The sequence below is a fragment of the Ammospiza caudacuta genome, chromosome 7 (assembly GCF_027887145.1).
Source record: "Ammospiza caudacuta isolate bAmmCau1 chromosome 7, bAmmCau1.pri, whole genome shotgun sequence".
NCBI lineage: Eukaryota > Metazoa > Chordata > Aves > Passeriformes > Passerellidae > Ammospiza > Ammospiza caudacuta.
The window spans coordinates 43150114-43177916 of record NC_080599.1 but is presented as its reverse complement, the minus strand read 5'-3'; the positions used below and the strand labels follow the sequence as shown (position 1 = coordinate 43177916).

General features: G+C 41.9%; 4 protein-coding genes across 4 annotated transcripts in view; 3 read left to right on the top strand and 1 right to left on the bottom strand.

Moving 5' to 3' along the window:
- The first annotated feature begins 7707 nt into the window (after positions 1–7707).
- Positions 7708–9488, top strand: MAGOH (mago homolog, exon junction complex subunit). Its single transcript, XM_058808295.1, has 5 exons — positions 7708–7820; positions 7931–7989; positions 8118–8228; positions 8515–8597; positions 9202–9488. Exons 1-5 carry the CDS (start codon positions 7733–7735, stop codon positions 9299–9301), a joined length of 441 nt encoding a protein of 146 aa, XP_058664278.1. The 5' UTR covers positions 7708–7732; the 3' UTR covers positions 9302–9488.
- Positions 9489–9496: 8 nt separating this feature from the next.
- Positions 9497–15805, top strand: CZIB (CXXC motif containing zinc binding protein). Its single transcript, XM_058808294.1, has 9 exons — positions 9497–9715; positions 10087–10251; positions 10377–10460; positions 10532–10588; positions 11291–11372; positions 11844–11875; positions 12257–12334; positions 14702–14767; positions 15503–15805. The coding sequence occupies exons 2-9, from the start codon at positions 10246–10248 to the stop codon at positions 15578–15580; spliced, it is 483 nt and encodes a 160-aa protein (XP_058664277.1). The 5' UTR covers positions 9497–9715; positions 10087–10245; the 3' UTR covers positions 15581–15805.
- A 1099-nt stretch (positions 15806–16904) lies between these two features.
- Positions 16905–22879, bottom strand: CPT2 (carnitine palmitoyltransferase 2). The gene is made up of 5 exons (XM_058808293.1): positions 22749–22879; positions 21913–21993; positions 21699–21805; positions 18778–20082; positions 16905–17893 (listed from the first exon to the last, which is right to left on the bottom strand). Exons 1-5 carry the CDS (start codon positions 22868–22870, stop codon positions 17562–17564), a joined length of 1947 nt encoding a protein of 648 aa, XP_058664276.1. The 5' UTR covers positions 22871–22879; the 3' UTR covers positions 16905–17561.
- Positions 22880–24360: 1481 nt separating this feature from the next.
- The window catches only part of SLC1A7 (solute carrier family 1 member 7), a 47718-nt gene continuing 44275 nt past the window's right edge, over positions 24361–27803 (top strand). The window contains exons 1-2 of the mRNA XM_058808592.1: positions 24361–24501; positions 25567–25646. Of these exons, the coding sequence (XP_058664575.1) occupies positions 24361–24501; positions 25567–25646 (221 nt within the window). The remainder of the gene's footprint in view (positions 24502–25566; positions 25647–27803) is intronic.

Genomic DNA, 27803 nt, shown 5'->3' with positions numbered 1-27803 from the left:
AGAAACAAAGGACAGTTGGGATGGAACTGTGGGAGGGTGATGGCCCCAGCTGAGACTTATTCAGAAGATTTGATAATCCTCTAAGGAGGAATTTTAACCTCCAAGTGCATGCACACAGGTGCTGCTGACAAGAAACAGAACAACTATAAAGAAAAACCACAGAGGATAACTTTTCAGGCATTAATTCATGTCAGCCTTTGGCACCTGATCATTAGTACCAGCACTGAGTATAAAGCAAAAATATTTGGCAGTTTGAAAATTGTGTTCACAGGTAATTACTGTGCTGGCATTCACACATTCAACAAGAGGAGCAAAGAACTGCATGGTAATTTCTGATAAAAAGGCAACTCCACCACCCCTTCTTTACAGTGCTGTGACAACACAGGAAGACAAAGGTGATTACTTTCTTTTCTAGCACTACCCTAAAATTAAGCCTTTCCCCACTGACACTCATTTGGCTTAACACCTCTGATTTGATGGCACATTGAAGTAATTTTTTTTTTAGCTCTTCTCTGGCCATCTCAAAGACTGCTGTGAACTGAAGTGAGGCAAACAAGTCAGTGATGAGCTGGCTGTACAGAAAATACAATTTCCTTAGCAATTTCTCACCAGACTTCCATATTTTTAAAATATTTTCATTTTTCTTTCTTCCTCTATGCAAAAAACTCAGTCACTGCCTTCTACTGACACTTCATTTTGAGACAGAATGCAATTTACTCCCCTATAAAAAATACTTGAGGGGATATCTCTTCAAGCTCTTGAATAGTGAACAAAACCTAAAAAAAATCTATATGAACCTAAATTGCTTATCAGGCTAGCACAGCCAAGTCATTAATTGTCATTCTATAACCCAAATAAGACAGATACAATCCTATTCAGATACCTTTGACACACAGACTGCAGGACAAACTACCCAACTGCAGCTGAGTTTACCTGGGACAGGGAAGTTGTGGGGGAAATAAAGAGAGAAAAAAATGCAAGAAAAGAAATTCAGCTTCAGCAGAAATAATGCAGTTTTAATGGACCAAGGAATACCAGACACCAGCAAGAAGATGACCTTTTCTCCAGTACTGAAATAACAAAGCGATAGAACACAAATGCTGATAAACCAACTTCAACTTTACAAAATCAATTTATGTGAGAATAAAAGAACAAAATCAATGACCTTTTCTTTACTATTAAATAAACCCCATCCATCTCCTGAAGTCTTCTTTTTGAACAAAAGTTATTGCCTGACCTTTCTTATTCCACTGCAGGATGCAAAGTGACTGGATGATTTGTGATTTCAGCTCTTTTTTTCTTCCAAAATCAGAGGTTTGTGCCACCACAGAGAGGAAACTGTGCACATCCTGCCCAGCCCCAACAGAGGAGCAGATTCTGTGGGCACCATCAGAGATCTGTGACAACGAGGGGCACAGACCCCACAGGCAGGGGCTGGAACAGGAGTGGATATTTGGGCTGGAATTTGGAATCCATCCAAGGCAGCCCTGTGTCTCCACAGCATTCTGCAGCACACAAGGACCTGCACAATGCAGACTATTAAAAGGGATACATGTTCATGGAATATTTTATCTTGTATATCAACACCAAGGTTTTATACAGAACACTCACATAATTTTGTATGCTGTTCTCAAAGAATCAGAAGCACAAAATACATTATCTGAAATTAACCTTTTCTGTGATGAGCTCTTGATAATTTACTGGATTCTCTACACAAACTGTTTTAGAAACACCATAAAAAAAAAACCATAATGTAAATGAATGGTAATTACATAATTAATGTAATGACAGTCTAAACATAATTTTACCTGTAATATTTCTCTTGTGGAAGCAATGCCCAAGTAATGTTGAACAGATGGATGCTGTTGCCTGGGATAATGGCAAAATAGGTTTATTAATTGAAAATAGAAATGTGTTATTATTTCCAATCCTTTTAATCCCAAGAGCCATCTGTGGGCAAGGCCTTTTATTTGACACAGGAAAAAACATATGCAGGTGCATTTTCCTATGTAGAAATATATAAACATATATACATTAATTCCTGAAGCTGGCATCCAGCACTCTGTGTTAAAGTGCTGTCAATAAGGAACTGCTTGTGCACCATCCCTGTGGTTTGACAGGATGGACTCAGAGTAATCCTGACTGACTGAAAATCAGGAATAATTCCTTGAGAGAGACAAATCACTTTATTTTGAGAAATAACTCCCTGGCTTCTGGAAGGAGATTAGTGTATTACAGCCAGTATCATCCTTTTCATCTTGGTTGGCTCCATTCCCTTATTTTTTTTCCTTTTAAATCACTAAAAAACTGCCAGTGATTTGAACATGGAACAGAACCAACCTGATGGCCCCTAGGACAGGAGAGCCATTATGCACAGCAAAACAGAATCTTGAAAAAGATGACCAAGAACTCTCTGAGATCAGGGAAAAGGACAGGAGAACATCAAGACTGAGAATTGTGTCTCCTGGCTGTAAAACAATAATGCTGGAAGCCCAGAATCTGAGATGATATGGCCTCATGCAGTATGGAAGGGACAGATTTCTGCCAAAATCCCCAGAGAAGAGGTGGAGAGACTAAATGCTGCTACACTCAGAGCTGAAGAATAAAGAGCATCAGTGAGCAATGAGGATCAGTGGTGATGTTGATTTCAGGGCCTGCCCATCTCTTGCTTCTAAGAGCTGTGAGACCCCTGAACAAAAGCCATGGGGTTCTGTGGAAGGTACATTTACTGATAAGACAATCTTTCCCTGGATAAAGAAAAAAAAAGGGGGGGTTGCCATGGCAACCCTGAATGAATTCAGCACATCACCTGTGCATCAAGTCTGTCTGCAAGGGCTCCCTTGAAACCGAGGGTTTGCCTCTCATTTGGGATCCCTCACAATTTACAAGGTTTTAACAACAAGGATTGCACAGGAAATGGATGGGACTCCTGCATCCACCAGATCAAAGCCTGCTCAAAGGCACAATTATCTATGTAAAAGGAAAGCAATGTTTTTTTCTTAACAAAGTTTTCAAATCACTAAAGATTGGAGAGTCTGATGCATGCAGGGGACAAGCAAGGCTGGAAGTCTTCTGTGGGAAGGCAGATGTGCCTCAGGCATTTCCCTTTCTTGCCAATGAAGCCTGATGTTTGGATTTCCTCACTTACTACAAAAGTTTCTTTCTTCATAGAATAAGGGAAAATAAAAACTCAAATATTGGAATTAAACACATTGGAAAAACTTGTGTGTTAGAGATGACAACAAGCCTGAAAAAAAAATGCAAAACCAATTAAAAAGTACACAGGTAAAAATGTTAGAAATAAATAAGAGTCTATTTACCTTTTTGTCAAACTGTAGCAGAGAACATGAGGCCCACTTAGAGTAGCATACACAGGCCTAAAGGTAAAATCTAAAAGTTTCTGTTAAAAAAGCACTGCCCCAGGTCTCTCACCTCTGTAAAGCTGTGAAATTCTGCTGTGTCAGAAGGTTCTGTCACAGCTTGGATTTAAAAAAAAAAAAAAACAAATAAACAAGCAAACTTAGTAAAGCATTTCAAGAAAAAGAAAAAAAACATAGAACAATGTTTATTGAAGGTAAAGCAAGGCCACATGGAAGCAAAGAGAAGTTTCTTTGTAGCCCTTGTCTGAAGTATCATCTCAAGCAGCTCAGCACAACCAGGATTTCATTCCAATCAAGGAGGTAAAATGTCCATCATCCTTTGTTTATTTCCACATTTATAGAGACATAACCCACCTCTGCAGGAAGGTCATGGGCTGAAGGCTGAATAAATACCTGTGCTCACTCCCTGCCACCAGGGAAACCTTTAAAGAGTTTGGCAGAATTGTTTAAATAAAATCAGTTTACACAGAAATACATGACTGGAATACAGCTCCTGGCTAATGTTGAAATGAAGAGCTTGAAACTTGCAGTGACATCAAATAATCAAATCCCTCTTTCTTATGTAGCTTTTGGACAATTCATTCAGTCTAAATGTGCAGATTCCACTGGAGACAAGCTCCCTCATGTCAGCCCTCATAACTATCTTGGTAAAATCTTGAAGTGAGAATTAACACACAACTATTTTAAAATAAGAGCAGATCCTACTTTGTGTAAGTTCAAGACACAGTCCTACCCTGAAAAACAAATAAACCATTTAAATAAGTCATATTTGTTTTCCTAAGTTATTTGTGGCAATGAACTCTGAAGAGCTGGATTCAGCAGAACTGGAGCCCAGATACCCTCTCAGCTCTCACACACCACTGCACCCCAACTTCCAGCCCTGCCAAACCCAGCAGGCTCAGATGGGGGCTGACTTTTTAAATGAGAAAGTCAATCACATTATAAACTTGCATTTGACACAAAAACGATCGGCAGAGAAAGCAGAAAATCCAAATCAATCAAAACCAAAAAGCTTCCTTAAAACTCACACAAATATTCCCATGGGAGAGCTGATCCCGTCTGAGGGCAGGGGGCTGAACACAGCAACACTGACAGACCCTTCCAGTCCTGCTTTCAATTAATTCCCACAAATCCTTCTCCTTTTCAGACACTCATTTACACCCAGGAGTCCATGCCAGGCTTAGGATTTGGTTCCTCTAACACAGAAGTCAATGGAGCCCGTTTCTGTTTACGAAGTGTGCCCAGCGAGAGCTGCCGTGTGAGCAAACAGAGCCCTGCAGTCAACGAGCAGCCACAGCGGCACAGCCTCACCTCACAGCAATTTTGGTTTTACTGGGCACCAAAACAACAAATGCTCCTTCTCACAGACGTGTATCTGTAACTGAGTCCATGGAACTTCTCCATATTGCAATTTCAAAGTGCAAACTCTGGTAAATAGTGCATTACAGTGCAGAGCAGGGTTAACACAGCACCCCCGGTTTGTGTCAGCAGCCACACCACCACACTGCTGACTCGGCTGGATTTTCATACTCGTTATCTCCACACAATGCAGAGGCAAAGGAATTCACATCCTTCAAAACCAGGACAAAATTCTCTTCACAGCAAGTAAAGTAACACAGGCATAACAAGGATCTGTGTGCAAAGTCAAGCTCCACGCCATGGAGCACATTAAATGCTATGGAACACATATTTTAGGGATTTTTTAACTTTCAGAGATTATATTGTCATAACTTTCCTCAGCCAAACCAGTTTCTTTGAAAATCAGTAAGAATTAAAGCCTCTGCAGACACAAGGAAAAAAAGATGCATAAAATTCTCTGTTCTTGGAACATGGTTTCACAAGTTACACACATGGAAAGTTTCAGAAAACAACCTGATTTATTTGCAATCTGTGAAAAAATTCTGTCACCCAAAGTGTTCAACATTTCTAGTGAAGAGAATAAAATAGCAGAAATACAACTATTTCAAGAAACAATCACAAACCTTGCAATCTTAAAACCAAGTTAAATTATGGATCCAAAGTAGATTGATTCATTCAAGCCATCTGCTCTTTTATTGACATGAGAAAAAACACCAAATAAATAGAAATTTTCAAAGCATGTTTATCTGATTTCTCCCATTTTTCCAAGTCCCACAGATACCTGCTCCCCATAGGTCAGAGGAGAAAATCATGTAAATTTTGCTCTTCTTCAAAAACAAACAAAAAATACCCCCTAACCCAAACCCATTATAAGCCAGTACCAGTATTAAGATTCCATATGCACATTGTTACATTACAGCCCTTCTATCATATGTAAAGCAATGCTAAAAATGGGTGTTTATAGAGATATTTTCTTCAGAGGCAGAACAACCACTGTTTACACATGCTTTTAAGCAGAATGAAAAGAACTACAGCACACACATTTTGCCTTTCACAAACACACACTTAAGGCAATGCATTCAAGCAGAGCATGTTTGGGATTGTGAATGTGTCAAGATAACCCAAACAACACTGGCTGCAATTCTTTACCCATTTGTATCTCCATCAAATATGATAGTTATTTCAGACAAAAAGCATAATATACACACAGCAAAAAAAAAAAATTTATCTCATCTATATATAATATGCACTTATCATAAAATGATAGAATTAATATAGAGAACTCAAAGACAGTTGACACCTCCAGAAGGAATTAAAATGCAGGTTCTTGGGATAACTCCTATGCCAGTTTGCTCTTCCTTCCAACACAGTGATTTAAATAAATTTACATTAAGCACTGATATTCCTGAAAAGGCTTATAAATAATTTAGACAATAACAGTGGAGTAATTCTCTTACAAAAAATCCCCAAACCAAACAAAACCAAACCTCTGAACTTGGGGACAAACCAGACAGTACATGGTATTACCTTTAGATGGGACAACAAAGTTCAGAAAATAAGGGTAATAATTCTGCCAAAAATCCTTCAGTCTGGTATAAATACAAATGTTACATTTTTTTAAGGTTATGTTTTTATTTCTTTGTAGTACCTGCAGATGTTATAAAGCAACAGGTTGGCTATTTCTGTATCAGTAGGACTCTTATACTGAAGAGACAACTTTTAGACATTTCATAGAATGGACGTTCCTAAAGAATGCAACTGAAAGTATTCAAGCATAAAGCTGTGAAAACAATGAATAAGAGTAAATATTGCCTGATTTAAAGCTGCTATAACTCTAAGAAAAGCAGAGAGAACTCCATGAGCCCTGCAAAGGGATGTGAGGCAGCACCATCTAAATGAAATCATGTTCATCAGTGCAAACCCACTTCCAACACCCCACAGTGCAAACCACCCTCCCCCATTCTGTGTCCTCAATAAAAAACATCCCATCTAGTGACGAGCACAAGAGATACCGTGTTTCTGAATTTTCCTTGCAGAAGGGAATATTTTACAAAAGGATGTGTCTCTGGCTATCTTCTTTCAGCAGTTCCCAAAGCAGAAGAGGGCAGGATTTCCCCCAGTGCATTTACTCTCAAGCCTCAGGCCACCTGTGGTGAGGGATCTCAACACACCAGCCCCACTGAGGCTGCTTCAGCAGACAGAAACTTGGCCCCTTGTAGTTCATTGTCCTTAAAATCATAAATGCACAGTGTTTGTTCCCTCTGTGCAGAAAAGACAACAGGAAATGCCTCTGGGATTAACTCATCACCAGCTCTGGGATCAGCACAAATGGTGAACTTCCATCATCTCCTCCAGGAATAGCTCAGTGGGTAGCGAATGGTAGCGAATAGAACCAAAAATGCCAAGCTCAAGGGTTCGATTTTTTGTTTAGCCACTTAATCAAAATATAAACTGGATGGCTTTGGTTGGGCCCCTTCTAACTTGGAAGGAGTGCACATAACCAAGTGTGATTCAAGTTCTTGTAACAGCATTGAATGCAACCATCAGTGCTCTTCACACACAAATGGCCACTTACACGTCATCTTTCATTGGTATGACTAAGTATCACTAGAACGCTATCTTATGAGTAACAAGTGAACAACTGCTCCCCTCACGGGGCCGCCGAGCGCTGGGACTGCCCTGGGAACAGCAAAGTGTGCGGCGATGCCTCACCTGACACCGGCTCGTGTCGCTGTGGGATCTCCCCAGTGGCTTTAGGCCGTGTCCTGCCGGATTGAGCCGTGTCCCGGCTGGACCGTGCTGTGTCCCGCTCGGTGCCGGCTCCGTGCCGGTGAAGCCCCGCTGAGGGAACGGGCCCGCGCTCCCCTCACGGAGCCGCCTCACCCCCGGCCCGCCAGGGGGCGGCCGCGGCCGCTGTGGGAAGGGTGCCGAGTGTCGGAGCGTTGGCGCCGCTCCGCTTCCCTTTGATGACGCAGATCCTCTGAAGAGAGGCCATGGCGAGTGATTTCTACCTCCGCTACTATGTGGGGCACAAGGGGAAATTCGGACACGAGTTCCTCGAGTTCGAGTTCCGGCCCGACGGTGAGAGCGGGGCCGGGGGCCGGGGGAGGAGAGCCGCGCTCCCTGAGGGCGGGCTGCGGGTCCCCCGGCGTGGGTTAGTGCGAGGGTTAATGCTCAGCCTCTCCCCGCAGGAAAGCTGCGCTACGCCAACAACAGCAACTACAAGAACGATGTGATGATCCGCAAGGAGGTGAGGGCAGCGCGGCTGAGGCGCTCGTGCCAGCGAAAGGCGCTGTGGGCTGGGTCAGGGCTGGATGGCGTTGCCGGGGCGCTGTGGGCAGGGCTGTATTCATTTCTCTGCCGGAATGTTGTGTCCAGGCTTATGTGCACAAGAGTGTGATGGAAGAACTGAAGAGAATAATCGACGACAGTGAAATCACAAAAGAAGATGATGCTCTGTGGCCTCCTCCTGACAGAGTGGGCAGACAGGTATGGTGGATAGTGTCTCTTCTAATTGATCTTTAATTTTCATATGTTAGCTCCTTGGAAGCATAACTTTTTCTTCAAGCCAGTATTTATTTTTTCCAGCTGAAAGAGAAACAAAACCTGAGTGGTACCTCAGTGGCAGTGTAGTTGTGGAACTAATATGATCCACAGACCTGCTGCATTTGATATCTTTGTAATAGAAATTTGTAATAAAAACCATCACAGTACTGAAGTATTTCTGTAACTGGTACCATGAAGCAGTAAGTTCCTATAACCTTTTATTTTTCAGGAACTTGAGATAGTAATTGGTGATGAACACATCTCCTTTACCACATCAAAAATCGGTTCCCTCATTGATGTAAATCAGTCCAAGTACGTACTTTGCTTTTTTTTTATGCTGCCCTTGTTTCTATTTAAAAATCTGTATTAGAACTTCCTGATTATTTGGTACATGTATTTTATATTGTTTCAAAGTATGAATCAGCTCCTGGGGGCACCAGTGCTCTGTCTTGCAGCACAATGTGCCAAATGCCTTTAAGCTGTGGTGTTGCAGGCTGTGTTCTCAAACTCAAAGAGCAGACCCTGCTGTAGGAATCCTGTTACACACATACAGAGTCTGAGTTGCCATTGTGCCAATTTCTTAGGGAGAATCAAGATATCTGTATTTCACCTAAGCTGAAAAGACTGACAGTTTTGGGGAAGGGGAGGGTAAAATCCTAAGTGGTGTTGATACTTGTTTTCATGATAAAATGTATATTTTGTAAAAACTTTAAATGTTCACAGTTGGAGTACAGAATATTTAATCAATCTGTGTAGAATTAAACAAATCTAAGATGACGTCTAAAAAGTCCCCCTATAGGCTTTGGGGTTTTTTAATACATTAGTTCTATAACCTGTTCTTTAAGAGCATCAGTTTAAATTTTTTTTAATCTTTTAATTTTTTTTTCCTCTTTCTTCCTTCTTTTGTGAACTGCAGAGATCCAGAAGGCTTGAGAGTATTCTATTACCTGGTCCAGGACCTTAAATGTCTTGTCTTCAGTCTTATTGGACTCCACTTCAAGATTAAGCCAATTTAAGTCACACAAACTGAAGTTTGTATTGCAATGTCAGCAGTAAGGATGGGAAAGGAAGATCCTGTTCCAGTTCATCATTATTTCTGAAATTTTTTTGTACTTTAGATTATTTTTTTGATTGTTATTTTGTTGTTGTTACAAACTGTCAGTGACTCAATAAATGGGTAAGATTTGTGTTTTTAATTTTTAAGCTGTGGTGAGAGACTGACTTCTAATACTTCTTTTATAACGGTGCATTCAGAGCGTGTCACTTCACTTGTACCACCCACACACTGCACTTCTCTACACAGCAGTGGAAAAATGAATGAAGCCTGGCTCTGTGAAAGAAAACTTTTGCCAGTTGTCAAGGCAAACTCTTTTTACCATCCTGAGCTGGGTATTTTGTTGGCCAGCCAAGAACAACATCTGACTGCACAGGTAAATGGTTATAGCAGACACACAGCACCTTCATCCCAGCCCGGGGTTACCCGCTTGCCTCCAGAGCAGAGACAAACAGGGGACTGAGGAGCCATCCAGGAACTTCACTGACTGTCTCGTTGAAAAGCAACCTAGAATGTATTTAGTTTAGATCTAGGCTAGCTCATCTGTTGTGCAGCATTCGTTGAAAGACTTTGAGGGGTCCCCCACAGGCCCTGAGGGCAGACGCCATGGCAGTGCTGCCAAACCGCGCTTTTGCTTTCTCTTAACATGTCTGGTCTGTAAGAAGAAAAAAAAAAAATTAAAAAAAGTGATTAATTGATGTGTAACGTTGAAAACTGTCTCTCCCGCTTTTCCTCTCCTCCCTTCAGGCACCGCCCGCTCCCCGCGCGCGAGGCGGTGGCGGCCGCCATCTTGGCTGAGGGCAGACGCGGCTTCGCGCCGGCCCAGCCGGGCAGGGAGCGTGGGGGCGCCATCTTGGCTGAGGGCACGGCCGCGGGAGCAGGGAATAGCCGGGAATCCGTGCGGCCATGGGGGTAGGTGAGAGCCTTGGCCGAAGCCATGGGGACAGGGGGAGGCTTGGCCGAAGCCCCGCGGGCCCTGGCGGTAGCGGGGAGCCGGGCCGGCCGGCGCTGACGCCGCTCCGCCGCTTGCCTTGCAGAGGATCGGGCTGCAGCTCCGCGCCACGCTGGAGAACATCACCCGGCTGCGGGCCGAGGGCGAGGACTTCCGATGGTACCTCAAGGTGCGGGCCCGGGGCCGGGAGCGTTTCCCTGATTATTGACAGCTTTCAAACTTCCGATTTGTGTTCTCCAGCTGAAATGTGGGAACTGCGGTGAAGTCTCCGAAAAGTGGCAGTACCTGCGGCTGATGGTGCGTGCGCCCCTCGTAACCTACCTCCCAGCAAAAATGCAACCACAAACCTGCCTCTTACACACTTATCCGCATCAAGGATGTGACAGCTTACCCTCCAGATGAGATCGGTTTTTTTCATAGCTATATGCATTTAAAAAATTGTCATGTTCCATATTAATATTTGGAGAATGTTAATTGACATGTGCCATTTGAATGGTAACCTTTGCTAACAAAGTATTACATCTGTTTTAAAAACATATCTGTAAAGGTTGAGGCATATTTCTCTATAGCCTGTTTCTCTGATGCTGATGGAATCCTTTTGGAGAAGGTTAGGTAAATCAATATGATTTAAGCATGCTAAATCAGCTAATTTGGAAGCTGAAAAAGCAGGATGAAATTTGTCAGGGATACTTGTCTGTTCTCAGCAATAATCGTCCCTTTTTGTTGCATATAGTTGAATGGTAAGAATGTATTTTGAAGAATTAGTAGAGCATGCCTATATGGATAAGACACAAATATCTATTATTCCCTATTTAAAGTCTAGAATAGAATTATTCTTTGATAATTTCAACTTGTTGAATTATTAATCTCTGTAGTTAAGAAAAATGCTGCCTTGTTGCAGTATTTTTAAAAAGCTAAAAAGGTTGTTGTAAAAACTACCTTACCTTTGCAGTGGCTCAGCTGAAGTGGATAAAAAGTCTCTCTTGTCATGGATTTTAGGACAGTGCTCCCCTGAAGGGCGGCCGAGGAAGTGCCACGATGGTGCAGAAGTGCAAGCTGTGCTCCAGGGAGAACTCCATCGGTACGTGCTGGGACACTGACCAGGCAGCATCCATTTCACAGTTTCTCTTTTAGTCCCCATTTTTGCTTGACACTGTTTGTAAAGAGCTTTCACCAGGGATTTCTGCCCTTGTGCACTGGTGCTTGAGTCCCCAGCAGGCACTTTCTGGACATCTCGTTCAGGTAGACAGCAAGGCCTCCTGGTGAGTCCAGCCTTCTGCATGAACAAAACTCATCTGTTACTGTTATTTCACAAAAGCATGCAAATCTTTGTGGCATTGGTACGGAAAATTGGTGCAGTGTAAACTCAGGAGAAGGGAGAAAAATGGAATTCTGCCTTTTGAAGACCAGCTGCAGGAAAACCTTGCATTTCTTGTGTTTCTTTTGCTTTGTAGAAGGAAATTGCTTTGAAAGAAGATCCTGGTGCTTGGTTTGTGCTGAATGAAACTGAAGACATAGTGCCACTCACTTGTATACTTCTTTTTTTTTTTAGATATTTTAAGTCAGACAATCAAGCCTTACAATGTAAGTTTGTTTCCTCTTCTATGTGAAAGATAAACAAGCATTAACAATATTTTGAGTTTTGCTTTATCACCCTCCTTCAAGAGCACAAAAAGCTGGTCTTGTCCCTGGACAGAAACTGTCTTGTAGACTTCTTTACAGCCTCAAGTGTAGAATGATCTGATACATTTCAAAAGGCAACAGAGAACTATATCACCCAAATCAGAGGTGATTACATAATGCCCCTCTAGGCTTCCTTTCAAAGTCTTCCTCATGGCAGATAAAGAAATTCTAGTTAGGAGCATCAGAGATGACAATGCTGCCTTTAAAGCAATCCATTCCTAGACTAATGCTTGTCACTGTCTCTATTAGATGGAAACTGATGGTTTTCTGACTCAATCACAGGCTGAAGACAGCGAGAAATTCAAAACCATTGTGGAGTTTGAATGCCGAGGTCTGGAACCAGTTGACTTTCAACCACAGGTGAGTTCTTCTTTGTGATTTGTTTGTCTTTAAAAGCACTTCTTCTAGAATGATAAAGTACACACTATATGAAATGGTTCTGGAACATCTTGGACCTTTCCAGATTCCCATCCTTCCACAGTTCCTTGTTTTGAGTTTTTCATTTGACTCAAGAAAAAAACCAAAACAAAAACTTGCCAAGAGCTAACACAAACAACTGGTATTCTCTGTGCCAGTAAAATCTGGAGCTAAGCACAGCTTGGAGTCATACTCAAACTGTCTCACAGGTGACTCAGTGTTAATCTGAATTCACTGAGAGGTCTTCACTGCTCAGGTCATTGCAAAAGAGAGTCTTTCCCAAAGGCAAAGTGCAGCATTAGACAGAGCACCACTTGCCCCTTGTTGCATTACAGAGTCATCAGGTTATGAACACACTTCAGTGTGTGTCCTCTAAAATATAAACAGATTTTCTTTGGGGTTGACATCACCAGAGCCACAGGAGATGAACACTGGCATTTTTCCATTTGCAGCTTGAGCAGACAAAGCTTGAAGATCACTGGCAGTTCCAGGCTGTGCAGAACACACCTCAAGGTTCAGAGTTAAAGGATTCTTCAGGGCCAGTCTGCAATGACTCATCTCTTGTGCATGGTCATGCTCTATGCCACTTAACTCCCTGCTATTTTTAACCCATTATTCCAGTCCGATTAGGTGTAAATAGACTGACAAATATAAATCTGTCTTATCCTTCTCTCAGACTGGGATGCTGGGCTAAGAAACAGCCCAAAAAAGCTGATCCTACAAAGAATTTGATATAAATAGAAACCCTGCTGCAGTGTGCTGGGGGAAGTCTTTATTTAAGTGAAGTCCCATCTTTTTGAAGAATGGTTATTCCTTTATTCCAGAATGGTTATTAGTTTATTCCTGCTTGAAAGCTTTGCAACCAGGCTTAGGAATTTGTACTTGAAGAAAAATCCATGGGAAAACTACAAAATGTAGGAGATGTTTATAGCTCTGCATCCTAGCTGTCAGTTTTATTACAGAACAAAGACTTCACAGCTGTAACAAAAGCTTTAATTTCATATTCTGAGTTCGGTGCACTTGAATCCCTGAAGAGGTATTTCAGTGAATTTTTGGATGCCTTAATCAGTAAATGAGAGATTCCTGTTGCTCAGCGACTTCTGCAGTTCCAAACAATTTTGTCAACTGCTTTATATTGGCATGATCCAAGCCAGCCTGGCTTCTGCACCACCCTAGATCTCACTTTTGATTAGCACTAAACATGGCATTTGGCCATATAATCACTGTATTTTATCTGTATTTTTGGTACACATAATACAACCACACCTGGAGACAATTTAAAGTGGCTTAATGCTTGCATGTCTTATTTAAATTATAGTAGTTATCAAAAAAACCAACAATCCCAACTACCACCACAAAACATTTGAGTGTTAGAGAGGAGAAAGTATACTTTGTTTTTCTGATATAAACCTTAACTTTAGATCCCTTGCAGAAAACCAGGAAGAAGCTACCTTTGATTTTCAGCCACTTGTTAATAAAATTCTGTAGTTAGAATTGACAGTGTAAGAAACCTTCCTGCATGCTACAGAAGTGGCTGGGATTTTTTAAATGTACTTTTAAAATTAGTAAATCTTACTGTACAGCTTGGTAACTGTGAACCCTAAACTGAGAGAGCTGTTTCCTATGGAAGATAAACCAGAGCACCTTCCTAGAGCTGTCCTTTCTCCACTCTTTAAAAACAGCAGCAGTGGTGGCAGGGAAGAACTGTCCCCTGTGAAATGCTTGTTGGGATACTAATCTGTTCACTCAGCCAGCTGATCCTCCTTACACATAAAGCTTGCTTGTCACTTGTGTGCCTAAATCCAATACAAGCTGCTCCTTCTCTGGAGTGTCTTGGATTCCAGTATTCAAGCCAGAACTATTTGCTTTCTTACACATTTTCAATTACTTTCCTTGCAATAGATTATGAAGCTATTTTGCCTGTGGACTCTGAACACAAAGCTATTAATTGTAATTGGATGCTGCTACATAAATTTAGGAACTAAGCTTTCTTATCTAGAATAGTTGGAAATACTTTTCTTGCTGGGAAAAATAGAGGAGCAGTGTTCCCTCATTTTACTCTGGTTCCTTGGATTGAATTTTCCCAATGCACAAGCAGGGTCCCAACCTTATACTGACCCCTGACTAGGAAAGAGCTTGCCCAGGTCACTGGAGCAGAGTGATACAGAGCTTGCCCATTCTTTCTGCCTAATTTAAAAGAAATACAATACATTTTTGTGCTGAGCTACTTTCTTTAGATGTTTCAATGTTCATATTTATTATTTTGTCAGTACAATGTAATTTAAAAACTTTCTGCACATGTGTTTGCAGGCAGGGTTTGCTGCTGAAGGCGCAGAATCTGGCACACCTTTCAATGACATAAACTTGTTAGAAAAGGTATGTTGTCTTAGTTTCACTACTTACCTAGCTTGCCCTCCCCACATCACTACTCTAAAATACACATCCTAAACTGGTTTTAATCTTCCTGTAGCCACAGGAAAGCCACAGAAGGAGAGAGAAACTGAATAAAGTATGAACAATTAGCATTACTAACAGTGTCCTTTTAGAAGTATGGATTTGTTAACTTAGCAGCTGACAAAGATTTAAGTCACTCAGGAATTCCAGAAACCAAGAACCTGGAATACTAAATGGTTGTCTAGGAAGATTCCTGCCCATTGTCCTGTGCACAGAGAGGTTGAAAAGTAATACAGACACTGTCCTTCATAGCTCAGGATAATGGCACCTTGCAAATCTTCTTGGGTGTGAGCAGGAATCTCAAGGTCACATCTGTTCCCTCGTATCCTACTTGGCAGGGATCTGCTTGTCTGCTTACCCACCTGACTAGGGTATTGTAAATGATAGATAATCCTTTCACCTGCCATGGCTGCTGCTTTCCACTACAGGCTGGGGACTACATACGAAAATAAACCCCAGCAGAATATATATATAAAAACACTGAGACTGAAGCTCATTTAATTTCAGGTTACTGAGCTTACTACTCTGACCTGTTAGAATTTAACTTCCTACAGATACGTAAGACCCAAACTTTGAGTAACGTTTAGTTCCACTTTGAATTCCAGTCTGTGCATTCTGTCCTTTGTGACTAACAGTGTGAAATCTTATTTCCTACAGGATTGGAATGACTATGATGAAAAAACAAAGGAATCTGTTGGAATCTATGAAGTTACCCATAAATTTGTAAAATGCTGAAGTTTATGCCTGTGACAAATTATGACAGAGTTATTGATGGAGGAGCTGTAAACATCAGATATGCAGCTTCCTTGGAGTTACTTTTTCACATGGCTGCCATTCAGAAATGGAAACCTAAGTTGACAGAATCATTTAGGTTGGAAATGACCTCCAAGACTGAGTTCAACCTTTGACCGACATTGCTGAGTTGTACTTTCCATGCCCTAATAAAATATTTCCCATGGAGCACTTGGAGATGGCCTCAGTACCAACTGAAAATAGCACATATTGACTGAACAGTGCCATGGCCTTAAGGCTGTGGGGTTTGGGAGTTACATGGTTCTGGTGGGCTGTAGCTTAGCTAATGCATTGAGTAACTGCTTACACAACTTACAGCCTTATAGGTTTTAGTAGCTGGTCACCAGGAAGTACCTACATTTGATTGTTTAACATAAGCAAATAAAGTCTTCCCACTCAGCACTCCTATCTGAGGAAATGGCTGCAAGCATTAGTAAAGGCAGTGTTAACTCTTCAAGGGAACAGCTACACCTTTAAGCAGATTTCTGCCCCTCTTGGTAAAGACTGAGGTGAGTTTCCTGAGAACACCTACTAAGCCTGACTGCTGCTGACATTTACACAGTTACAGTCCACTGAAAAGAAAGTTATCTTTCCAAGTATGTCATTAAGTAAACCTGATTTTTAGGTGAAGACAGACTTTGTACTCCTTGGCGAGTGCATTCACAATCCTGCCAGCTGGTCTCATGTTTCAAAACAAAACAAGAAAACCCCACCAAACAAACCCAAAAAGGGGGAAAAAAAAAGCCCAGCCAATCTTTAGTGAATTTTATTCAGACTTTTGATCTGATTATTGTTTCCTGCTACATTACATTTTTATTTCATACTTCCAGGACAGGGTATTGCTTACACTTACTGTGCTAAATGAAAAAGACCCTGGGAGAACCTGGAAGCTGAGATACCCAAAGGAAGAGCAAAGGGAAGTAGTTTCTGAGCCTCTGAACCTGACCTGTCACATCCAACCAATGTGCTCAGACTTTCCTGCTCTGCTGATACATTTGGTTGTCCGTGCCAGTGGGACATGAGCTGCATTTACACAGATGACAGAAGCCACCACCACTGTGCAATTCAGCTCCACAGAAAGACTTGGCCTCCCAGAAGAAAAAGAGTGGAAATCAAGGGGTTAAAAGGCAGGAATTCAAGATCTACATACCAGAGTGCAGAATGCTTGCAGCAGTTTTCTTTCCAACCTTTGTAAGAAACGTGAGCTATTCATAAAGGGTCTGTCCATGCTGTATGATTTAGATATGGCAATAAAAGAACTCTGTGGTTATTCACAGACAGCTTTATTAAAATACAATCTTTTCCAGTCAGTTTAACAACCCAGTTGGTGACTGCAGGTTTCTTAAAGCCTCCCATTTCATTTTTTGTGTCTCTAAAAGCTGTTATAGTGAAAAGGCTTCAAGCAGTTGAGGCACAATCAGTTCTGATATAAATTCAAGTTTAAAGAGATAAGTTAGTAAGCAAGCTTACTGCAAGAGTGCAAATGGAACCACTCTTCCATGTTTAAAATTATTGCATGTATTTTTTTAAAACCAAACAGTTCAAGAGCGGTATCACAGTAGTGTAGTCTGTCCAAACATTCATGGAACACAGGTATTCCAAGTTCATTAACTCAATAAAAATGCTTATTTTAGATTATGTGTTTTAAGAACACATGGAACTGTTACTTAATTTGACATAGTTAATGTCTGTATTTCCTGAAATGCATTCAAGGTCTGTAATTGATTTCTTTGAAATGGATAGACATTTCCTACTGAATTTAACAGGCACTTCCTACTGAATTTAACAGTATTCAAGTTCAGTGATGATACATGAAGCCAGTTAGGCTGGGCAGTCTCATCCATGCTGAACATTAATTAGTATGTCAATTAGACATAATCTGCATTTTGTTCTGCAACTGTAAAGTGTTCCAATGTCTTTATGTCTAACTACCAATTTTCTTACCCTTCAAAACATTAAAGATATCTTCTAGTGACTTGTGTATACACTGAAGGTACTCTTTACCATTCCTAGCCGGGTAAGAGGAAACATTACAACCTATCCAGTCATCCTGTACCTGATACCCCACTCCAAAGCCATCAGCCACCACGGGGCCAAAGCCTCCCAGCTGCACCGCCGGGCTCACCAAGGTGCTGGTGGAAATGATGTTGTGGTTGAGGCGGGCGTAGGCCTGGTCCTGATAGAACTCCGGCAGGGGCAGCCCCTTGGACGAGGCCAGGTAGCGCAGGCTGAACAGGTGCCGGTCAAAGCCCTGGCCTGCACGAAGGAAAAACAGCTGTGAGAGAGGTGCCTGACTCCTGTGGGAAGCAAACTCTCCTCAGCCACAAAAGAGGAGGTCTGTACAACTGGAGTTTATTTTTGTACTGATAGAAAATATTTTTCAGACTTTTCATGCCCATGTCCTAGGAGAACGAGGCCTGCTCGTTTTACTACAAGGCTCAACAGGAGCAGGAGAGTACACAAAAGTGACTGTTAACAGAGTATTTTAATAATACATCACACTCTTTGATTAACTATTTACCTGAACAATTTTAATAATACATCACATTCTTTGATTAACTATTTACCTGAACATAGCCAAGTTGTTTAATGCAGAAAAAGCACTCCCTAAAATTTACTAATCTAAAGAGAAAGAGCATCTTGCACCAACAAAAGGAGGCAAATTTTAGACTCTATGGGATCATATCCAACAGTCAGTTTTACTGCTATCAATTTCAATGTTTCTGGGAAGGACAGTTCAAAAGAAAGCATTTACAAAAATGCCAGGAGTAGCATGGCCAAAAGATGAGTTTGATTTGGAAATTGTTAAAGCCTTTATCCCCTGCAGAGATAAGACAGTAGCTCCTCAGACTTAAGCCAAAGTTCTCCTTCAACATGCACTAAGTAAATCTTCAAAGAGTCCAACTGCTCTAAGGAAAAAACTAAAGTATAAAAATTTCTCAACACATGAAAGGTGCTGTAGGAAGCACAGAGGCACTCCTCTCTATCAAGAAATGAGTGAGAATGAGCCTTCTGCTACTGCTTTTGTCAAGTTTACATTAGACATCCATCAGCATTAAAATATTGAGTTATAAATACTTACAGCAACCTTATAGACACTTTAGTGCAAAAGGAGGAGAGTTTGATGCATTCCCACTTACCCATAGCAGCCTCCTTTGTCAAACGGCCGTGGTACTTGGAGCACTCCATTATCAGATTCTGCAGCTCCCCAGTGCTGTGATTGGAGAGTCCCTTGACAAAGGCCTCAGAGCATTTCTTTGTGTGCACAGAGGCAGGCCGGATGGTTTCTGTGCGGCCGTGCTTGAACGCCGCAGTGCTGCAGGACTCGTACGTGGCCACGGTCTGGTCGTACTGGCGCAGGAAAGCCATCTGGAAGGCCAGCTGAGCCACAGCATCTGGGCTCACCTTCTTCTGCTTTAGAAGCTCCTTGCCCCCTTCTTGGAACTGAATCATGTTAAGAGACAGTGATTTTACAGTGGCATCAAATGTCTCTTTGGCTTTGGTAATCCCTGCTTTTAAGGCATCGTTCAACTTAAAGTCAAGTTTCTGCACTGCTCTGGAAGAGTCAACTGAAGCAGGCTGGGACTGGGGGCTGATGGCTGGTGTCGTGGTGCTATCTTTAAAAATCTCATTCTGGAACCTGAGCACAGCCACACCATCTCCCCAGGAATGCTCAAAATTAATTCCTGCCGTGCCATCCTTAGCTATGATAAGACTAAAGGATTTGTCATACCAGCGGTTTGCACCATCTCCGTGCAACATAGTGTGGGACAAATGCACTAAGTCTTTAATGGGAAAATCATCTAAAGTTAAACAAAACATGGCAGAGTCTACTTTTTGAAGAGCTTCTGCATTGCCATTGTCCAGTAGATTCTTCCTCAGCGCTGCCCATGTATTTCGGTTTTCACTGGTGAGGTAGCCAAGAGGGAAGGCCGGGGCCGGGCTGTTGTCACTAAGGATGTATTTCAGGTGTGCTTGTATTTCTGAGGGTTTCAGCATGTTTCCATCTCTATCAATAACATCAAACACATAAAAATTTCCATTTCTCAACACTAATAAGTGTCTTGCCTTTTCATCTGTATAAAGCTCATCTTTGCTGAGCTTAGGAATCCGTGTAGAATTGAAAAGCCTGAAGTACTGAGACATATCTAGGGGGTAAGCATTGACCATGTAGGCACCAAACCAAGAAATTGAAGAAGGCACAAATCTGATAATTTTTTTAAAGAGCTTAGTGTCACTTTTTTCTGGATTGAGGTGAAAAACCTCTGGTTCAAGGTAACCAGCCCTGAAGGTCTTCATAAAACGTATGGCAGAAACAGTCATGTTCGTAGCTCGTATGAGCTGATCGTTGTATTCTGGTTTCGGATCAGGTTTAAAAGACATAAATGGATTAAAATTCAAAAGAATAGGCTCACGTGCTTTTAGGTACATGTCAAACCAGGGACCTGAAAATTGAGAGTTGAGAAAGAGGTCAGAACATAAAAGCAGCTTCCTGAGTCAGACAAGAAGTTCATGTAGTCCAACAGTAATCACGAATCACACACACTAAGCAAGACATACATATGAAATAATTCACCCAAAGCTTCTCCAAACCTCCATTATGAAGAAGGACAGTGTTGGCTAATCATAAAAATACAGGGTTTGGAATAATCCAGGTCAAGGGTGTCCATGTCATGAGCAACAAGGGCCAACTCCCTGTTTTCTTTATGGCTCAATGATAGACCTTAACTGCCAGGACATAGAGTGCAGCTCCCCAGCTCTATTTTGGCACACGCCTCACATTTGGAGTGGTTCATGCCTTTACCTACTCTTACACTATTAATTTCTGCAACTCTCTATAACTGAGTGCATCTTGCTGAGGTTAGAAGGCTGAACCTTCTACCCGGATTGTAAGAAGGGCAATGGCTAGTTCCAGAGGCTAAGTTACAACTTTAATTACAGGTGCTCACAGGTAAGTAACGCTCATCTACAGTTTTAAAACCACATCTGTCATCAACACATAGCCTTCTAACCCCAGACTTGAAAGTCCAGGGTGGAAACAACTCTACATTCTTTCAGAAACCAATTTCAAGTGGAACAAGTCTTTTATGAGGCATAAAGAAGAAAAATAACTGAACAAAAAACAATACAGACACTCCACCATTCATAGACAAAAAGTAGCACACTGGTTAGCACTGATGAACAACATAAAGCCACCACTTAAAACCCAAGATGTTGTTCAAAGTGAATGGAAAGGAAAATACAACAAACCAAAGAGCAGTTTTTGTGAAATAATCTGGTATTCTCTATAATAATCTGGTATTCTCTATAGACTGTGTGGCAGCTAACACCTTAACAGGCAGTCTGAACAGACAGCAAGGACAGAAGTGCATTCAAGGGAAACATGGAAACTTCAAGTGGAAGTTGAATATTTCCATCTCTGCTACTATCCAATACTTTCATGAGCAGACACTTGTATGTGGAAGGAATACTAAAGTGTAATAATCAAAAGTAAGACTAATCTATACATATGCTCTCCCTCTCCTGATTTGTTTCTATTGTTTCTATTTGTTTCTATTCTCATTTTCTTATTTCTGTCACTCCTTTTCTTTGGCTCTTTAAAAGAATATAGTTTTGTAGTTTTAAGGGCTTTTAAGTCCCAACTACTGATCACTTCTGCCTCCCAAACTTAGTTATACTTTGTGACCCCTCCCCTCCCTCAAAGTTTACTTTTCTTGCTAAATAACATGGAATTATTTGGAAATTATTGCTTCAGTTTCCTTAAGGGAAGTGCTAAATAAGCTCCTCTTTAACCTAAACCTTATAAACTCATGAAAAAATACCATTTTTCCAGTATCTATCTACCCAGCATTCTGGCAGAATAGATGACATTGGATAATGAGCATTCTTCTTTCTACCAGCCTCTGAAATAGCTCAAATACAGCCACAGAGGGTGTTCAGAGCAGGTTATTCCAAGTTTCTGGGCTACTTAAAGTTCCAGCCTATAATACCTATGGTATCATGAGCAATTCTGAAGTATGACGACCTACAGACTTGTCCTACACACAGGAGGCCAACAAACCTGTGATGTAACTTGTATGCTTGTTCTGATTGTCTTGAGCAACCAGTTGCTCATGCAGCTCTCTTCCAATCCCCTTTTCAAAGTCATGAGCAAGTTCTTCAGTTTTCCTACAACAATCAAGAAAAGAGTCAAAATGTTGTCACAAGTCCCATTTTTTATGTTAACACTTGGTTTTGAAGCAGAACATGACACTGCAATGTGTGTTTGTCCATACCTGAACTGATCATCATTTAAAAGTGGTTTCTGGGCATTCAGGTATCTCTTAATTGTATCTTCTAGCTTGGGAACTGGCAGTCTGCAGGAAGTGGAACACAGAGATGTGCACTTGATGAGGAAGGGTATGAATGAAGCCTGTTTCTCACACAGTCATCTCTCTTTGCCTCCTTTCATCCATATCCTTCCTTATACTATTATATATACTATACATACAGATATGTATACACACACTATACTGTATACACTATTATACATAAATTTGGCTAATACTGAAATGCCTCATAAGTTTCTTGTGGAATAAGAGAAGCAAGGAATGATGGACACCAGTCAGCACACAATAATATTCTTGGGAAATAAGGCAGAAAACCAAACTGACTGTCTTTTTATGAAGGTACTGCAGTGATGGAGCTAATCCCTCACAGGAAATACAGTGTCAGGAACCGCAGCGAGGAGAGGCAGCTCTGTAGAAGGAATGGTTCGGCTGCCAGCCCTGTTCGGCCCCCCATCCCCTCACAGCTGGGTTCTGGACATCTCTTTCTCACAAATTTTCTAATCGGTATCTTTGTCAACTTCCTCTGAGCCTGAGTTTTGTTTCCTATAGCACACTCCCGTTACACTCACGGGGTTCGGGCGCCAAGGGACAGTTTCAGTAGCAGGCTTACACTGACACTTGGGAAGCCGAACCGGCTCCGCTGCAGACAGCGCGCACCGAGCGAGCCGCGCACCGCGGCGCCCGGGCCGGACGTTCCCTCTGCCCTTTCCTCACAGCGGACACCCCGGGCCGCCGCCGCCACGCCCTGCCCGCGTCCCCCCGGAGCGGCGGCCCCGCCGTACCTGGGCAGGCTCTTCTGGTAGTGCATGGTGGGCACGATGCTGCGGTGCAGGAACTCGGCGGCGCCCGCGCCGCTGTAGCCGCGCCGCCCCGGAGCCGCCCTCAGCAGCTGCCGCGCCGCCATGACGGTGTCAGGCTCGCACCGACCCCGGCCTCGCCCGCTCCTCCCGGAGCCCCGCCCACTCCTCCCAGGGCCCCGCCCACTCCTTCCAGGGCCCCGCCCACTCCTCCCGGGGCCCCGCCCACCGCTCCCCCGGGGCCCCGCCCGCCGCTCCTCCCGTTTTTCTGTTATTCCATTCCTAAAGTCAATCGGGTACACGCCGCAAAAGTATCGAAATTACCACCGTGTTGGGGCGGTTCAGCATCAGTCCTCTTACATACAGACTTATAAAACGTTCTGATTCATTAATAAAATTTTCTGCAATCCTCTTGTTTTCCTGCAGTCCACTTCTTTTTATGTTCAGCATACGGACTCCACGTATTTTTTTCTTTTATTTTCTCCCACTCCGCTTTTTTTTCTGTGTGTGTGTGTATCCATATGTCCTACTGACTACACAGGACTGAGATCCTGCCTCCAAAAAGAACAGTTTAATCTCTCCTGAAGTTTTTTTCACTCACACATGAGCATGCAGCAACAAATACTTGATCACGGTATAAAATGTAATATTATAAATACACAACGTAGTTGTACTGTGGGGAAAATATTCCATAAAAACATTGAATAATCTCAGAATATACCAAAAACTACAGAAATGCTTTCACAAGAAAGCGTGGCATGTGAATGGTTATGGTGGTGTATTTTTATCAGACACTCACCAGCATAAAAATCAGCATTGGGATTGAATGCGGACACAGCAAAGGAAAGGAAAGCAATCCCTGTGGCTTAGTCTGATAATCCTCTGAAAGTAAATTGGCCCTACTCTAATCAACATAGTGGTTGGAAGAAAAGTGAAATCATTTCACTTCCAAGATAATAAATGCCCAGTGACAGAAGGTGTCCTTGCATGTTCCAGTCTGTGGCTATTTCTTGTCTGATGCGTGTCTCTCATGCTGCTCATTCGGCCTTTTTTTGGCAATGAAAACAAAAAAAACCAAGCCTGCTTTAATTAATGAAGTGCAGTTTCACCTGGCTTGCCCTGCTGTGATAGTCCTGTTCAAAACGTTACCTGCCCTGCCCTTTGGGAAACCTGTTCTCTTCCCTGGCTGAATGCTGGCCTGCAGGGTCGTCTTTCTGGGTTTGGGTGTCCAGACCCCAAACTGGGGAGACTGAGGAATCCATCGCCTTTCCCCCAGGAGTGTCACTTTGTTTTGAACTGGTCTTGTTTTAGAAATACTACTGCATTCTGTTCTAATTTTCCAGAGCCCCCTAATCTTCTTCCAGGCTCTTAATGATGTAGTTGATAATAGGATTGTTGGTATTAATTTGGAACAATAATGCCAGCTGCTTGCTTGGTGGCTATTGGCAGAGGGGTGACCTTGCGGGTCAGCTAAGCAGAACTGGAAGTGCTTTGATCTGATCTATCCAGAGCCAGATCTGTGCACCCCAACAAGAGGAGCGAGTGAATTCTCTCCCCATGGGATGCTGATTCCTCTCCAAAGAGCAGACAGGACAGCATGGCGGTGGCCCTGGACGCAATCCTCGCTCGGATCAAGGATGTTTGTAAAAGGAACGGGCTGCTCATCCTCTCCGTGCTGTCCGTCACCATCGGCTGCCTCCTGGGGTTCTTCCTGAGGACCAGGCGCCTCTCCCAGCAGGTAAGAGCAGCTCCCAGCAAGTCCCTGCAGAGCTTACATAACAGAAGACATGTGTACCTTGGGGAACTGCAGGGTGGGCTCTGGAAGGTAAAAGTCACCTCTATGTGTGTGTTAAAATTGTTTCATTTCATCTGCTTGTCAATCTATGCTGTTCTTTGGGTCTTTTCACACATTCTCAAACAATAGGTTAGCAAAGGGTTCTGGTCCCTCAGACTCCTGGGAAGCACAGCAGGAGCATAGTAGGATGTGGCAGGTATGGATAATAATAGTGGGCATTTAAGCTAGATGAAATGTAGCATTTCATACAGGCCTGCAGAAACTGGTAGTACAATATATTGCATTTTATACTATTCTGGAACATACACAGCTAAAGAAAACACTGGGAATATTTTTCAGCATCAGATGCACAGGGGTGCAGATGTTTATATTGCACTAATGGTGTTTCATATTAATAAATTTGAGATTTCTCATCATTAGCAGAACATGTTACTGAAGTCACTTGGGGAATTCTCCCCCTGCATACTTCAACTAAGCCCTTTGCTGGTGCTCATTTCTGCTGTATCAGTCAGACAGACTAGACAACAACATGCTCTAACAAATGCACTGTTTGAGCACAAAATAGAAATCTCAGTTTAAAATATAAGGCATTTAGTAAATGCAACTAAATTAAACCAATTCTGGCCTCCGCTACTGCAAGCTACTGTCTGTCTGAACATCATTTGTGTCCAAGCCATAGCTTCAAACATGTCTAGGAAAACAGACAAAATGCAGAATGGAGAGATTTTTCAGGGCAAATGGTTAACAGTAGTCTCCAAGAGATGGCACATTTCATTTTTGTCTTCCTTTGTAAAGAGCAAACAATGCCGTGTGTTTATTGAATAAGAACACATTATGCAATCTAATTAATTTTAAAATTCCCTTTTAAAGCCCGCTATCTTTGCCACCTTGTCTTTGCCCCAAAGGTGCAGATTCTAGCAATGTTATCTGACCCACAGCTCTAGCAGCACTTGTGAAGACAGCCAGTCTTTAGCTCAAAACAATAAGCACCTCTCCATGTATTTCCAGGAAATTAGTTACTTCCAGTTTCCTGGTGAGTTACTGATGAGGATGCTGAAAATGCTGATTCTCCCTCTGGTTGTCTCAAGGTAAGTGAAGACAATTATTATTCCAATAACTTTTGAAGTTTTCTAATTGAGATTTGTCATCACAATGGTTTGGTTGTGGCTGAATTAGGTGACGGTGCCAGAGGCATCAGAGCTGCCTCACATTCATATTTATAGTGGAGCCATGAACATGTATTTTAGTTGATAGGATCATTTCTGCCAGACATCATTTCTACCTCATATAGGTATTATTTGCTTTACAATTAATGAGATGGGGGGTTTTAAATTTGTTTACTTTTTCCCTTGTAATGGAAGACCTTTCCTTCAAGCTACTTAGAAGTTAAGTATATGGAATAAATAATTCGCTTTATCAAAAAGCCTCCATTAAATCTAAACAATTGATATAATACACTGTACAAATACAGTGAAAAAGCACAGTTAATTCATAGAGTCCTGCAGTATTCTGAGGTGTGCTGTATGTGTTTATAGTATGATAAATATTGAAAAAACCCAGTGTCTCCAGTGAACTAACAATATATAGCTGGCTTTGGCTGGAAGTGAAAGTGATTTCTTCATTTGTTCAAGATAGAGCCTTTAGTGGTGGCACTTTATCAGTGGCAGAATTAATGATCTCAGTGCTGGAACTGACTGGTGCATGGCAGCTGCCTTTGCAGTGGGAAGGTGTCACTTAGGGCAGGCTTTTCCCTAATTTTGACTGCCTTCCCACTGCCTGCAGTCCCAAAACACCACCAGCTGGATGGCCAAAAACTCCCTCATGTGCCCAAGGCTGGGAAGTTATTAAAGAGATGGAAAGTAACAAAACTGAGGAAAAACTTACTGCAATATTTGGTTCCAGTTCTGAAACCTAATTCATACACCAAGACCTCATCTTCCACTATGAGAAAAAAACAAGTTTCTAGTTTTCAGATCACTGACAGTTGTTGAAAATGAACAGGATTAACAGCACTAATTTTATTTTTAAATTATCTACCCTGACATCTGCCTCCTCATGGTTTTTCACAGAACAAAGCTGAGTCACGGTGCTTTGTGCATGAAACTGGTTTAAAACCATAGACTCACACCTGGTCCTGGCCCATGCCTCTAGAGAACACTAACACAAAACATGCAAGAAGATTTTTTTGAGAGGTGAAATGAAAGTTTTCCAAAGAAAACAAGAGTCTTACATGAGGAAGGGACATAGTAAGGAGGACAGAAAAGAGTTGGAGCAGATTTATGTGTCCTTCCATAAAATGTACAGTCCTTTAGATCCTCCAGTATATTCAGAGATGTTAGGAAGAGCAGCACAGTAGGAAAGAGCTGCTCTGGCACAGCCTGTGATGGCTCTGAGCTGCCTGGAGATGTGACAGCTCTGAGCCTCACTGTCACAGCAGCTGCACTGTGTCCTCTGAGGTGGAAAAACAGAAACTTTACAAACCTTCAAAGAGGTTCCATTCTCCTTGCAAGTGTGAGTCCATCTCCCTGCATAACAAACTAGCAGTGCCTGCTAGCACAAACTGAAATGGCAAGGTTTGCAAGAAAAAACCACTCCAGATATAACAACATTCTTGTACAGTTTGGGCATTTTTGGCTGGTTGTCTTTTGGGGTTTTTAATAACAAGCACAGTGTTTTCCACACATGTATTTCATAAAATCAGTAAACCAGTACTGTATTTTTATCAATCTGCATGCACATTTAAACTACATTTCTTTGTGGATTTGGAATATCTTCAGCCTGTCCTGCCAGAGTACTGGCATTTAAATTATCTTTTAAATTACTCTCTATTATTGTTTACAAAAGCCAGGAGCACAGCACCATAAAAAGTACTCTAAATATTGCTCTCCTAGTTGAAATTAATGCAAGTTTTTATTTGAACACATAAGTGAAGAAATTACTTGTAAAGAAAAGGAGAGGTGAGAAAGGAAGATTAAAAGAGAGACATAGTGCAAACTATCCTATTTCCAAATCCAGAGCTTATTCTGAAGGGTTGTACGAGAAGTAAAAAGTAGCAACTGGATAGATTAGAAAATTGACAATAGACTAGAAAATCTTATACTTACAGACCACTAGCAGAAATCCAGCCTTAAACAGAAATGGCTGAAAATTTGTATTCCACCTCTTGACCTCTTGATTGTTAGAGAGTTAAAACAGAACTTTGCAGATTGTATTCATTAGAAATGAGGAAGTTATGATACAGTCAG